The following is a 14,760-nucleotide window of genomic DNA, read 5'->3' as shown; positions in this document are numbered from 1 at the left end:
CTTATCAAATCCACCGTATTGAAAGCACAAAATATCCATAATACGGTATTTGCGGATCCCACATTTTTCCATGTCCGCTTTCTGCTTATCGCTAATTCGTCTGTGCGAACACAGCAGACAAGAAAGATCCCGTGGGGCTAGAGGATGGCTGTGCTCATCGATGAAATCCTTGACAAACCACCGACCGGTTTCCTTCTGTCTTGTAATGACCAATTTAGCATTACATCCAACACGAGTTAAACTTCGTGGCCTCCTTTTTCTATCTTTCATCTTTCTTTTCATGTGCTTATCTTCGTGAAACCCTTGACGACTACACACAATTTTCCTTAAAATTATGTATTTGTTGGATCCATCCCACTCAACGTAGCTTTTCCTCACACTAAAACCTTTTTCAAGAGCATATTTGTTGTAGAATTCATAGCCTTCAGCCTCACTATCAAACATCTTGCTGACAACATTTACATACTCGAACATACTCTCATCACTTGCATACGCCATGTCTTCCTGCATATGACATGTGAGGGAAACCAATCATCAACATCTTTCTGTTTATCAATGTTGCAGGTGTAAAATAGCTCATAGGCAAAGACAAATGCATGGAAAAGACTTTGCTGGTTTGACGTGTGAGGGAAACCAATTATCAACGTCCAACAAGTAGTATCTCATCTTCCTTTAAACTATATTTCATGCGCTATGCAAACCTAAAGTGATGATGACTTTAATAAACTAAATTAAGTGAACTATGGAACCAGTATCTCATCTTCCTTTAGTATATCTCATCTCAAACGTCAACATCTTACTTAAACAAACATGATGCGATTAGCTCAAGAGAAACTATGCCACGATGAAGCTTTCCATTCGTTGTTCTAGTCCGTACCCGGATCTTGTGGGGTTGAGGTTGTACTGCATGCACGATGGAGGGGCGCAATGGCCAAGAGAACGAGTAGAACGCCAAGCCGAATTCATACCTTAAGGATGGTACGCGCGAAGAGATGGGATCGCCCGCCGCGGTCGCCGCCGATTCAGCCGGCGCAGATCCGGCCTTCTTCTTCTTCGGTGACGGCGTGGGGGGCTGGGGTTGGTTGGGTGGAGGACGAGGACGATGAACTTATTCCTCTCGCCGGGCAGGTCGAGGACGGAGAAGGTCAGGAGCGGCGAGCGGCGACGAATAGATCGGAGGAGGATTCTGAACTGAATCGAGTAGACATGGATCTGGTCCTCAGGTGATCGGTTCAAGAAAAGATATTTCCCCCTGGACCATTATGCCCTTATCTCAATTAACATATTAAATTTAATCAATTAAAATTCCCCGCAAGATCTGACGGCTAATAAAAATCAGACGTGATCAGACATATAAGTACTGCTAAGTACTCCGAGTACTAACCCAATCACCGTAAAACAGCTCTACATTCTTCTATGGTACAACGAATGAAAGAAAAACAAGACTACTACTGCACTCTACACAAAGGCATCAATAAAATGGTACAATGAAATTTCCCTTTCCTCCCCAATTTTTTGCGCGACAATGCACCGCGACATTAATCATCACTAGATGATGCCCCACACGTTGTTGCGGGAATATTTTGCAACATATTTTAATATGATTCGTTGTATGAATAATGAATAACTTAAGTAATAATATAAAAAGCTAAAACTGAAAATACATATAATTTATTATGTTTGATTACTATATAATTGTATTTTTTTATTAACTATCAATAGCATAGTAGAATGAAAATTCTCTTGGATGTTTGCATGTTGAGATGAGTCTTTTTTTCATGCATGTTTAATGATGAAGTGACATGCTTGCATGTTGGGAGACATATGATAGTGAAGGTGGGCCTTTTCTCATGCATGCTATGGGATGATGTGGCATGCTTGCATGTTGAGAAAAATAGTTAGTGGGGGCTAGCTATTTAGATATAGAAGATGACGTCGACAAACTGATCAGACTCAAGTGGAGCTCCACTGGCTGGCCTTCTCGAAGCCGTTGCGGCCGTAGTAATAGTCCTCCATGGCCTTCTGGATCTGGGCACGAGAGTTCATGACGAAGGGCCCCTGCTGCACCACTAGCTCGTTCAAGGGCTGAGCTGCCGCCAGCATGAACCGCAGCCGCGCACCGGACCGGTTCCACACACTGAGCCCATCGCCAGTGCCGAGTACAAGGCAATGGTGGGCGCTCGCCGGCGCCGCGGCCTCCCTGCCAAATACACCGTCCCCTTTGATGATGTACACGAAAGCGTTCCAGCCCTTGGGGGTTGGCTGGTGGAGTTGCGACCCTGGTTGCATTGTGAAGTCCATGTACATGGTTGGCGTCCGTGTGTAGACCGGCGACCGCACCCCGAAGGCCTCCCCGGCGATGATCCGCACCTTCACACCGTCCTTCTCGGCCTGGCTGATGTCCTTGCTCTCGAGCTCCTGGTACCGCGGCTTGATCCTAGCATTGTTCGAGCAATTAGTTTCGAGTGATTGGTCATTGTAATGTAAAGACGTTGACATCATATGATTCATATGATGTTTTTATAGATAGTAGATACATACATCTTGTCCTTGGAGGCGAGGTTGATCCAGAGCTGCAGGCCCTTCTGCACGCCGTCGGAAGCCGGCATCTCCGAGTGCACGATGCCGCGGCCAGCCGTCATCCACTGGTCAGGAACAGAGCATTCGGGTCGCAATGTTAGTTCAAGTCAAGATAGAATGAATGGGCCAAGTGTGTGATGGTTTGTGTGAACAAATTGGATGAGTAGGTCAGACCTGCACATCTCCGGTCCTGATGGTGCCCTTGCGCCCTGAGAAGTCCTGGTGGGTGAAAGCCCCCTGCATCATCAGAAACCCAAAACAGAAGCAAGCATTTCAGCAAACAGCTTGCGGGCAACATCAACATCGTGCAGGCAGAAGGGAACAGAGCACGAGATGGAAGAAGCAGAGGTTGCGTGTGGTAAGTACGTCTAGCATGTAGGTGACGGTTTCGAAGCCGCGGTGGGGGTGGTCGGGGAAGCCGGCGGGCTTGGAGACGGAGAACTCGTCCAGCAGGAGGAACGGGTCCAGGTTCCGGACCTCGTGCCTGCAGCAGCAGCAGCATCAAGAAAAGACAAACAGAGGTCGACCCATCAGAAATTCAGAGTTGATTCATCCGTCTTGCGCGGTTGAGAGAGGGATTGGTGTCGTACCGGCCGATGCTCCGGCGGACGGTGGCGCCGTCCCCCTCGGACTGGGACAAGGACAGCACCTTCTTCACCACCTTCCTCGGAGTCTGGAACGGCACGGACGAGGAAGAGGAAGCCATGATCGCTGGTGGGAACAAGAAGACGGCGGTCACACAACAAGAATCAGGAGGAGGAGGAGGGCTAGGTCTGGTGTTGTTGGCGCTAGTTCTAGAGCTTGAGCTCGTCTTCCTGGACGCAAGAGGAACACGACGGCTGCCGTTGAAATTAGTGACGCGCACGAGCGCCGTATAAATAGGGGAAGAAGAGGAGGAGGAACTGCCTCAGCATCTTCGTCGCTGTGAGGTCAGGTGAGGATCATGGTCGTTGACCCGGTTGGTGCGCGCGCGCGGCTGCTTTCTTTCTTCTATATCTTTTTCAATTCAAAGGGGCTGCGGCTGCGGCTGCTTCGGAGCTCAGGTGGGTCGGGTGGACGCGGGCGACGACGACGTGCTGCCGTGCGCCGGTCGTCACCACGCCGCCGAACCAGAATATTATGGTTATGCAACACATCTACATTCGTTGCAAATAAAAGGTTAAAAATTGATCTTCATGCTGCTAACTAACCTTGGGGAAAGTTGTACGTATTAATCAGCGCTTGTCCGTCGAGCTTTCTCACAAGTGCATGTAAGCTTTAATTTCCTTGAGAATCAATGCAATACGTCTCATCTTTAGACAACAAACACATTACATGCTCACAACATGTTCAAACACTCAAGCACTGAAGGGTTCTTTGACTTAGCGGCCTATGTCATCTAGTTCGCCTAGGGCCTCCCGAAACATAGGGCCGGCATTGAATTATCTCTACCCGTCTCCAATAAAGCCATAAAATCTAATTTTCGTTGCACTGATGTATTGCTCAGGACTCTCCTTTCAGCCAAGTCCGCTAGACCTCTGCTATTCCAGAATATCCCTTTCATATTTTATCATGGATTTTTTTTTCTTTTGTTTAACTCTCGCACTCCGACGCATCGCCGATATAGGATAAACCTTCCTCTTTCAGGTTTTTCTTGGTTTATCCTTCATCTCCTGTTTTCCCTTGAGGTCGTATGTTTTTCCTCTATTCCCCTGTCTCCAAGCTCTAGTGTCTTTTTCTGTTTTCTGCTTTTTTTTCTTGGTCTTTTTTACCATGTTTTGTGGTTTTTGCCTAGTTTCCCTTATAAACCGGGTCACTATGTTTTTTCTATCTTGATGAAATTGACAGACCTCAACCCTTGCTCTATTAAAAAATCTACAGAATCAACATGTCCTATAAATCCAAAAAAATTATAACTTCAGAAATGAGCTACAACTTTAGAGAAGATATTGTCTTTTTTGTCTTGTAATTAAATTGGTCTAACTTCAGTTCAAGTCAGACAAGATAATATATGCATAAGATGCCTTAGATATTTCATCCTATACAATCCTATATATGTTTTAATCTTGAGAAACTCATTAAGATGGCCAAGAGCTAAGCTCAACTTTGACTATGAAATATGTCAGTCTTTTAGGATAAGTAATTCGGAAAATAAATATCTTCTAAACCAGCATTCAAAAAATTCCGTGGTTTGTGGTTCATGATATAGCTCATCAAAACCACTGCAACAGACATGCTACGCAATCTGTCTGCACGCACAACACTATGTTTAACAGCACTCCACGTTGCTATCAAATAATGATACACGATAATAGCTCTCTGAATTTCCGCCAAACAATGATACACGGCAATAGCACTCTGAATTGCTATCAAACATCTATAATAACTCTGTACTCCATTGTTTCACAAGATCATGTAATCTGGCAGAAATCCAGAGATAATAAAATCTGGTGGCAACAATTAAATTTCAGCTGACAAAAACAATTAAATTTCAGCATTATTGTAACAGATCCATACATTGTACACAGATCCTTTGTATTCATCGGCATCTACAATTTCATCACTACACTATACATTCGAATAGAACAACATCATGTCCTTCTGCCGCCCCCACCTAGCATATGCACACAAGCATCCGCAAACTTGATCTTCCCACAGCATCAGGCTCACAGCCAGCCTCTTGTACATGGTTAGGAGTCATAGTTTTCATGCACAATAGTGCTTTCCCGTCCAGACTTCAGAGGTCGGCAGCCTCATCCTGAGGGTCTTGTTCTGCTCGGCCTGCTTCATTGTCATGATCCTCACTGCATCATGAGAGAATAACGCCGTCGAGAAGCAATGCACTGATAATGCTTCGGCAGCCTCATGTTGGTGGCTCATAGTTATTTAAATTATTTTCACCTGTTCAAATTTGAAATGCTTGACCATGGAGCACCAACTATTTATCCTTGCTCTGCTTGCCCAAATCTATGATGAAACAATTTCCTTTTTATGACCAAACAATCATTACTAACTTCCTCCTCATTACACGCTTTTATTGTATCACATTCTTTCCTATAAAGAAGTAAAAAAGAACAAATCAAAGAAAAACAAGACTACTACGGCACTCTACACAAAGGCATCAATGTAATGGTAAAATGCAATTTCCCATTCCTCCCTGATCATTTGCACGACAATGCACAATGACGTTGATCATCATCACATCGAGACACTGATGAGAATCAGGCGGAGCTCCACTGGCTGGCCTTCTCGAAGCCGTTGCGGCCATAGTAATAGTCCTCCATGGCCTTCTGGATCTGGGCACGGGAGTTCATGACGAAGAGCCCCTGCTGCACCACTGGCTCTTTCAACGGCTGCCCTGCCGCAAGCACGAACCTCAGCAGTGCACCAGACCGGTTCCACACACTGAGCCCATCGCCAGAGCCAAGCACAAGGCAATGGTGCACGCTCGCCGGCGCGGCGCCCTTCCCACCAAATACGCCCTCCCCCTCGATGATGTACACGAAAGCGTTCCAGCCCTCAGGGATCGGCTGGTGGAGCTGCGACCCTGGTTGCATTGTGAAGTCCATGTACATGGTTGGCGTCTGCGTATAGACCGGCGACCGCACCCCGAAGGCCTCCCCTGCGATGATCCACACCTTCACACCATGCTTCTCGGCCTGGCTGATGTCCTTGCTCTTGAGCTCCTGGTACCGTGGCTCGATCCTAGTATTGTGCGAGCAATTAGTGTCGAGTGATTAGTCATTGTAATGTAAACAAGTTCATTTTGTATGATTCATATGATCTTCTTTTAGATACTAGATTTCATATACAAACAATCATTGATACGATACATACATCTTGTCCTTGGAGGCGAGGTTGATCCAGAGCTGCAGGCCCTTCTGCACGCCGTCGGAAGCCGGCATCTCCGAGTGCACGATGCCGCGGCCAGCCGTCATCCACTGGTCAGGAACCGAGCATTCGGGTCGCAATGTTAGTTCAAGTCAAGATAGAATGACCCAAAAAATGTCAAGATAGAATGAAAAATGAATGGGCCAAGTGCATGTGTGATGGTTTGTCTGAACAAATTGGATGGGTAGGTCGTACCTGCACATCTCCGGTCCTGATGGTGCCCTTGCGCCCAGTGAAGTCCTGGTGGGTGAAGGCCCCCTGCATCGTCAGAAAACCCAAAAGACAAGAAAGCATTTCAGCAAACACCTCGCAGGCAACACGATGGAGGAGAAAAAGATGGAAGAAGCGGAGCATCGGTGCTTACGTCGAGCATGTAGGTCACGGTCTCGAAGCCCCGGTGAGGATGGTCAGGGAATCCGCCGGGCTTGGAGACGGAGAACTCGTCGAGCAGGAGGAACGGGTCCAGGTTCCGGAGCTCGTGCCTGCAGCAGCAGCATCAAGAAGAGACAGGCTGAGGTCAACGACGGCTTCCCATAATGAGAAATTCAGAATTCATCGCGATTGGTGTCTTACCCGCCGATGCTCCGGCGGACGGTGGCGCCGTCCCCCTCGGCCTGGGATAGCGACATCACCTTCTTCACCACCTTCCTCGGATTCTCGAACGACGACGAAGAAGACATGGTCGCTGGTGGGAACAAGAAGACGGCGGTCACAACAAGAATCGCAATTAGGAGTAGCAGGAAGAGGAGAGGTCTGGTCTTGGCGCTACTTCTAGAGCTTGTCTTTCGGGCGAGGCGCGCGAGTGCCATATGAATAGGGGAAGAAGGGGAAGATGAGAAGAGGGGGAGGTGCTGCCTCAGCATCTTGGTTCGTCGCCGCTGGGTGAGGGGAGGTGAGGTGCTGGTGCTGGATCATGGTGGATGCCGGCGGGGCGGTATATAAACGGCGAGCGGGAGGATGGTCGCTGACCAGGTTGGTGGTGCGCGCGCGCGGCTGCTTTCTTTCCTTCTTTCTTCTATGAAATTCCTTTTCAAAGGGGCTGCGGCAGCTTCGGCTTCGGGAGCAGGTGGGTGGACGCGGGCGACGACGACGTGCTGCCGTGCGGCGGTCGTCACTCGTCACCATGCCGCAGCCCCACGATAATTTATATGGCTATATGCAACAAATCCACATTTGTTGCAAATAAAAGGTTAAAAATTGGTCGCAACTCCCAAAGCATGAAAAAAAAACTAACATATGAAACAACATGATGTCAAAAGGAAAAACATATGGAACAATATAGACAAACGACGAAAACCACATAAGCCACATATATTCAATCCATACAACATCGATGTCTGGAATCTCCATCAAAGGCGCGAATCAAGTGTATGTTCATCGCATTATGCAACTAGTTTGGGGCAGGCACACCACTATGTGCATTAACGACATCGCGAGGCGTTGTTTTGCAAATCATATGGGCCTCCGGAAAGGTGATCCATCTACCCTTATGTTTAACTATAAGTTGGATGCTGAGATGGCCGACATCACTACTTTTTTGATTAAGAATGATCTTCATATTGCTAACCTCGGGGATAAAGTTGTATTAATCAGTGCTTGCCCGTCGAGCTTTTGCACATGTTCACCATGGGCTTTTATCTCTCCTAGAGGGCAATCATGTGGGGTTTGATAAGCACCGTAGTGCTTCCAATAGGAATTATGATGATAAGAGAAAGAAGTATATGTTGGTTAAGTAGAAGCACATGTGCAAGCCCAAAAATCCTTGGGAACTGGTCATTATCAACACTTCCATCAGGAATATAAATACCTCAATGCTAACTCTAGAGGGGGCTCATGATTTTGCAAAGCAATTATTAAGGTTAGAGACGAATTTAGATCCCACATCATGCAATGGTGTCGCCACTCAGTTCCAACTAGACTGGTGGCATGGGGATGCCCCCTCTTAATATGCTCTACCCTGACCTTATGCGAATCCAGAGATTACCATTTATGGGCTTTGTGCAAATAACCGGGACCTTGCTTTCCGCTGCTCGCTTTCACCAAAAGAATTAGTTAAGTGGTAATCCCTTACTACCCTTTTCCCTTCTTCCTCGGCCGAAAATGACCGCCTACTTTGGCCCCACTCATCCTCTCATAAATTCTGCATTAAAGCTCTATAGCTCAAACTTGTCCAGGGCAGGCATACTCATAAACTTTTAGGGGTTTGGTTGGCTCATATAACACCTAAGATCAAAAAGAATGTGGCAAGCCCTCTCGAGTGATCATATTTTGAAATGTAATGGCACGTCAGGTGTGGCATGTTCTCTTTGGGGAGAGAATGAAGACATGGAGCATATTCTGCTTAGATGTGTCTTGGCAAAATTCTTTTGGAGTAGTGTTCGGTCGTGGCTGAATGTGTGATGGAACCCCATATAATTTTTCTCAGCTCTTTCCTCTTCTTGCTAATGTCTCTTGAATAATTTATCTTGTCTTATGAATGGTATTTGCCACACAATTTGGGTCGCTTTGGACCACCCATAACAAATTTAACATTGAACATGTTGCCCTAACCATCCATTTGATTGTTTGTTTAAAACGGTGGCCTTTTTATAGTAGTTGAAACCGCTTGTTAATGCCAACGCTGATGGAATTATCTTGGTGATCGCCAAGATTCACTCCACTGTCAACAACCTCCTCCCTTCTGATCCATCTTAACTATTGTTTCTCGGTCTTAAAGGCTTCCATACAGACCATATCTCCATTTAACTTTTTTCTGTGTTATTGCAAGTCTATCATTTTGACTTTGGGCTTTTGTTGCCTGATGCCTTAATGTGTTTTGCGGCTGACTGTGCCATGTGCGGCTTTATGTATGAAGTCTGAGCTATAAGACTTTTCTCTAAAAAAAAGAATCAATGCAACATGTCTCCTCTTTAGACAACAAACGCTCCAAATCCTTGCAACGTGTTCAAATACCAAGGCAACATAAAAACTTCACTATTTGAGAAAAGCAATCTTTACCGATTCAGGCTCGATGACAACAAATCTGACGTGCCAAAGACCCATGAGGAGTTGATTCAAATGACATGAACCAATTCTCCATAGTCCCGTCATCTCCCTAGAGCTCGATGGTGCTACAAACTCAAGCTCCAACCGCATGTCATGGTTTCTTTCTTCATGTCTCATTACTCTCTCGCCGTGCAGACCATGCATGCCTTGTGCTTCCTAACACGATGCCTCATCCTTCTACCCACTCCTCATTTGTTATCTCTGCAGCCACCACTGCTCGCCAGAGCCATGAGCCCTTGGTATACATCCCTTCCCTTATAAACTTGGAGGGTAGGAGAAGAGGAAAATTGTCGTAGCACCCCAACATGTGCACATGTTCTTCATGGAGAGAAAAATAGATAACATGGAGACAGTAGTAGTTGGGCCGATTGGGAGAGAAAGATGGAAGACGTCGCCTCTCCGGAGAGATGCATCGCTCTCTAGTCTGTTTGAGCAAGCTAGGGGGAGAAAGATGGGGAGTTGTATGCTAGCAAAAAGAAGCAGTCACATGCAAGAATTGGAGGAGACCAACAACTGCTCGGTCGTGGACGTATGGACGGCATATGTGGCGTCTAACATTTAGAGCAACTCTAGTAGATTCCTAAAAAGACAACCTTTAAAACTGGTTACATTGTCCTTTACATGTAGAGCAGCTCTAGTAGATTCATAAAATGATGCATGCTCAGCAAAGTGAGTTTCCCTAGAAACTACAACATTTATAACTGTCTCTCTTCTATTCCTCCTATGTGTGTGCGCGCACACGCATATACACTTTTATTGATGCTAAATTTCACAAAAATATGGACCAAACGTTCCATTCCACTTTACACACTTCAATACATTTCAAATCTATAATTTCACATTTAAAGATAGCATATGTTTCATATGCATGAATGATCCTCATCCAAAACCGAAGTTCTACCAACAGGAAATCATGCACGATCTATCAAATGTCGTTGGCTTTACTTGGTCCTCCCCGACTGTGCATCTCCCGCTCTTTTGAAGTGTGCACTGCTCCCTCCTCCGAAGTTTGTGCCACCGGTCAACATGGTGCTCGTGTCTTTGCCATGAATACATATGGGTTATTTGAAATCTTCAGTTTGATGGATGTGTTAAAAAAAGATGTGATTGTTTGGTTTCTTTGGTTTGCCATACGTTTTTAAAATATATTTTTTGTATCTTTTAATCTACAGAATCAACAGATGATGTTCGTTGAGGTCGTGTGTGTTTCCTTTAATCCCCTATCCCCAAGCTCTAGTGTGCTTTTTTTTCTCTTTGATTTTTCTTGGTCTTTTTTACCAGGCTTTGTGGTTTTTGGTCTAGTTTCGCTTATAAATCAGGTCACTATGTTTTTTATCTATCTTAATAAAATCGACAGACCGCAACCCTTGGATTGTTTAAAAAAAATCTACAGAATCAGCGTGTCCAATAAATCCATTTTTCTAAAACTTCATAAATGAGCTACAACCTTAGCGAAGATACTGTCTTTTTTGTCTTGTAATTAAATTGGTCTGATTTTAGTTCATGTCAGACAACACAATATGTGCATAAGATGCCTACATATTTCATCCTATACAATCCTATAGATGTTTTTATCTTGAGAAAACCTCATTAAGATGGCCTGGAGCTAAGCTCAACTTTGACTATGAAATATGTCAGCCTTTTAGGACAGGTAATTCGGAAAATACATATCTTCTAAACCATAATGAAAAAAATTCTGAAACATGCCCAAACAGCCCAGCCTCAAAGATAGCTAGGACTTTGTATATATAGCTCTAAGTTTAATAGACAGACAGCCAGACATGCTACCCAATCTGTCTGCACACACAACCCTAAGTTTAATAGCACCCTGAATTCCCATCAAACAATGATACACGGTAATAGCACTCTAAAATTCCATCAAACAATGATACAAGGTAATAGCACTCTGAATTACTATCAAACATTTGACTCGCAAAAAAAAAAGAATTGCTATCAAACATTCATAATAACTTTGTACATTGTTTCACAAGATTGAGAGGTCCAGAGATAATAAAATCTGGCGGCAACAATTAAAAAAATTCAGCTGACAAAAACAATTAAATTTCAGCATTTTTGTAACAGATCCATACATTGTACACAGATCCTTCAAAACCATCTGCATCTACACAATTTGATCACTACACGATAGACTATATGTTGGAATAGAACAACATCATGTCCTTGTGCCGCCCCCACGTAGCATATGCACACAAGCATCCGCGAACTTGATCATCCTACAGCATCAGGCTCACAACCAGCCTCCAGCATCTGCATTGTACAAGGTTAGGAGCCCTAGTTTTCATGTGCAATAGTGCTTTCCTGTTCAGACTTCAGAGCTCGACAGTCTCCTCTTGAGGGTCCCATTCTGCTCGGCCTGCTTCATCCTCATGATCCTCACTGCATGATGAGAGAATAACGCCGTCAAGTAGCAATAGACCGATAAGATCAACAAAGGGTTGATGGCTCATATTTATTTTCACCTGTTCAAATCTGAAAGGCATGACCATGGAACACCACTTAAAAAATAAAAAAATACTAAGTTCCCCTTCGTTACGCACTTTTATTGTACACATTCTTTCCTATAAACAAGTACAAAAAAAGAATCAAAGAAAAACAAGACTGCTACTACATTCTACACAAAGGCATCAATATAATGGTACAATGCAATTTCCCTTTCCTTCCCAATGTTTTGCACCACAATGCACCGCGACGTTGATCATCATCACGGCGAGACACCAGTCAGACTTAGGCGGAGCTCCATTGGCTGGCTTTCTCGAAGCCGTTGCGGCCGTAGTAGTAGTCCTCCATGGCCTGCTGGATCTGGGCACGCGAGTTCATGACGAAGGGCCCCTGCTGCACCACCGGCTCGTTGAGCGGCTGTCCCGCTGCTAGCACGAACCGCAGCGGCGCGCCGGACCAGTTCCACACGCTGAGCCCGTCCCCCGTGCAGAGGTGGCAGTGGTGTGCACTCGCCGGCGCCGCGTCCTCCTTGCCGAACACGCCCTCCCCCTCGATGATGTACACGAAGGCGTTCCAACCCTCCGGGATTGGCTGGTGGAGCTGCGACCCTGGTTGCATTGTGAAGTCCATGTACATGGTCGGCGTCTGCGTGTAAACCGGCGACCGCACCCCAAAGGCTTCCCCCGCAATGATCCGCACCGCCACGCCGTCCTTCTCGGCCTGGCTGATGTCCTTGCTCTCAAGCTCCTGGTACCGCAGCTCGATCCTGACATCAATGAATGCGCATTTGCATAAGCAAAATTAGTGTGCGAGTGGTTGATCATTGTCATGTAAACAAGTTGACTTCATATGCAAACAACCATTGACATGATACATACATCTTATCTTTGGAGGCGAGGTTGATCCAGAGCTGCAGGCCCTTCTGCACGCCGTCGGCCGCAGGCATCTCCGAGTGCACGATGCCGCGCCCCGCCGTCATCCACTGTTGAGGAACAGAGCATTCAGATGCATTGTTGGTTCTCAAGTCAAAAATGGAATGGGTCAAGTGGTTTGTCTGAAGAACTGGATGAGTAGATCGGACCTGGACATCTCCGGTCCTGATGGTGCCCTTGCGGCCAGAGAAGTCCTGGTGGGTGAAGGCCCCCTGCATCGTCAGAAACGCAGAAGACAGAATAGCATTTCAGCAAACACCTTGAAGGCAACACGATGGAAGAAGCTCAGAGCATGCGTCCGTACGTCTAGCATGTAGGTGACGGTCTCGAAGCCCCGGTGGGGGTGGTCGGGGAAGCCGGCGGGCTTGGAGACGCAGAACTCGTCCAGCAGGAGGAACGGGTCCAGGCTCCGGAGCTCGCAACTGAAGGAGCAAGAAGAGACAGACTGAGGTCAAGGACGGCTTCCCATAATGAGAAATTCAGAATTCATCGCGATTGGCGTCTTACCCGCCGATGCTCCAGCGGACGGTGGCGCCGTCCCCCTCGGACTGGGACAAGGACAGCACCTTCTTCACCACCTTCCTCGGATTCTCAGACGTCACGGGCGTGGAAGACGAAGACATGATCGCTGGTGGGAACCAGGAGGAGGAGGAGGACTAGCAGAAGAAGCTGCTTGGTGTTGGCGCTACTTCTAGTTCTAGAGCTTGAGCTTGTCTTCCTGGACGCGAGAGGAACACGATGGCTATTCTGCCTGGTGAGGCGCGCGAGCGCCGTATAAATAGGAGAAGAGGGGGAGGGGCTGCCTCAGCATCTTCGTCGCCATGACCTATGAGGTGCTGGATCATGGCGGATGCGAGGATGACCTCCTCCTTCCCCAGGCGGGCGTTGCGTTGAACAGGTGGAGCGTGCGGTCAGCGCAGCGCGGATGCTTTCGTTTTCTTTTCTTTTGCGGCTGCGGCGGCTTGGGCTTCCGGACAAGGTGGGTGGTGCCCGACGACGTGCTGCCGTGCGGCGGTCGTCACTCACACCCCACGCAAATTTCGACGGCCATGCAGCAAATCTACCCACAAAAAAACGTTGAAATTTGGTCGACCAACACAAACAACAGAGAAGAAAACATTTGCATCATATATGTATCCAATAGATATAGACGAAAAAAAATTCCGAGACCGGGTCTCACAGGCCAGCAGATGAGACCCATCTCGATGGACGCCACGTGGCGATGCCAATCCTGAAGCATGTAGACCCACTTTGCCCATTCCCGATTCCAAACACGCACGAATCCTAGTAGAGGAACAAGCGCGTTTGCCACGCTCGGTTATAGCTTCGTATGACCTTTACTTTGCAGTGGCAATGCCATCACTTCAAACTTTGCAGACCTGAAATTGATATTGGCGTGAATGAATGCTCCAATGGCAGGTACATACAATACACAATGGTTTAGGTGCAAACAATGGACATCTTCAACACTCAATTCATTACCAGTTCACACATAATTCCTCAAACAAATATAAAAAGACAGTTTCCCTTGTAGTGTTCAACTTTTTGTTAGGGTACAAATTTAACAGAAGACTCAAGGAAATATTATAGGTTGGATAATGAATTTAAGTAAAGAGACGCATTGCACCTCAATCACCTTTCTATTAGTATATACGGATTAAGAACGGGCCACAATATCACCAATCTTGGTTTGATGTTAGTATCATGATGTGAAGAATATGATGGGAAATTGCATGATCCGTGCTGACAGAATATAATTATATGAATACAGAAAACAACCTAGAGATCTTTTATGCGCCAAACAAAGATCCATGATGTTCATTTCCGTATTTCAAATCAAGGGACAAAAACAAATGAGCCAAGTAAGATAGAC

General features: G+C 46.2%; 3 protein-coding genes across 3 annotated transcripts; all 3 read right to left on the bottom strand.

Annotated features, from left to right (window-relative positions):
* Positions 1-1,763: 1,763 nt before the first annotated feature.
* Positions 1,764-3,472, bottom strand: LOC119289416 (pirin-like protein). Its single transcript, XM_037568748.1, has 5 exons — positions 3,171-3,472; positions 2,947-3,064; positions 2,755-2,817; positions 2,542-2,645; positions 1,764-2,437 (listed from the first exon to the last, which is right to left on the bottom strand). The coding sequence occupies exons 1-5, from the start codon at positions 3,284-3,286 to the stop codon at positions 1,954-1,956; spliced, it is 885 nt and encodes a 294-aa protein (XP_037424645.1). The 5' UTR covers positions 3,287-3,472; the 3' UTR covers positions 1,764-1,953.
* Positions 3,473-5,533: 2,061 nt separating this feature from the next.
* Positions 5,534-7,342, bottom strand: LOC119289415 (pirin-like protein). The gene is made up of 5 exons (XM_037568747.1): positions 7,024-7,342; positions 6,815-6,932; positions 6,646-6,708; positions 6,397-6,500; positions 5,534-6,264 (listed from the first exon to the last, which is right to left on the bottom strand). Exons 1-5 carry the CDS (start codon positions 7,311-7,313, stop codon positions 5,781-5,783), a joined length of 1,059 nt encoding a protein of 352 aa, XP_037424644.1. The 5' UTR covers positions 7,314-7,342; the 3' UTR covers positions 5,534-5,780.
* A 4,704-nt stretch (positions 7,343-12,046) lies between these two features.
* LOC119289414 (pirin-like protein) lies at positions 12,047-13,613 on the bottom strand. The gene is made up of 5 exons (XM_037568746.1): positions 13,395-13,613; positions 13,192-13,309; positions 13,037-13,099; positions 12,834-12,937; positions 12,047-12,721 (listed from the first exon to the last, which is right to left on the bottom strand). The coding sequence occupies exons 1-5, from the start codon at positions 13,508-13,510 to the stop codon at positions 12,241-12,243; spliced, it is 882 nt and encodes a 293-aa protein (XP_037424643.1). The 5' UTR covers positions 13,511-13,613; the 3' UTR covers positions 12,047-12,240.
* Positions 13,614-14,760: the final 1,147 nt, after the last annotated feature.

The sequence above is a fragment of the Triticum dicoccoides genome, chromosome 4A (assembly GCF_002162155.2).
Source record: "Triticum dicoccoides isolate Atlit2015 ecotype Zavitan chromosome 4A, WEW_v2.0, whole genome shotgun sequence".
Lineage (NCBI taxonomy): Eukaryota > Viridiplantae > Streptophyta > Magnoliopsida > Poales > Poaceae > Triticum > Triticum dicoccoides.
The sequence above is the reverse complement of the archived record's forward strand: the minus strand, read 5'-3'. Positions and strand labels throughout refer to the sequence as shown.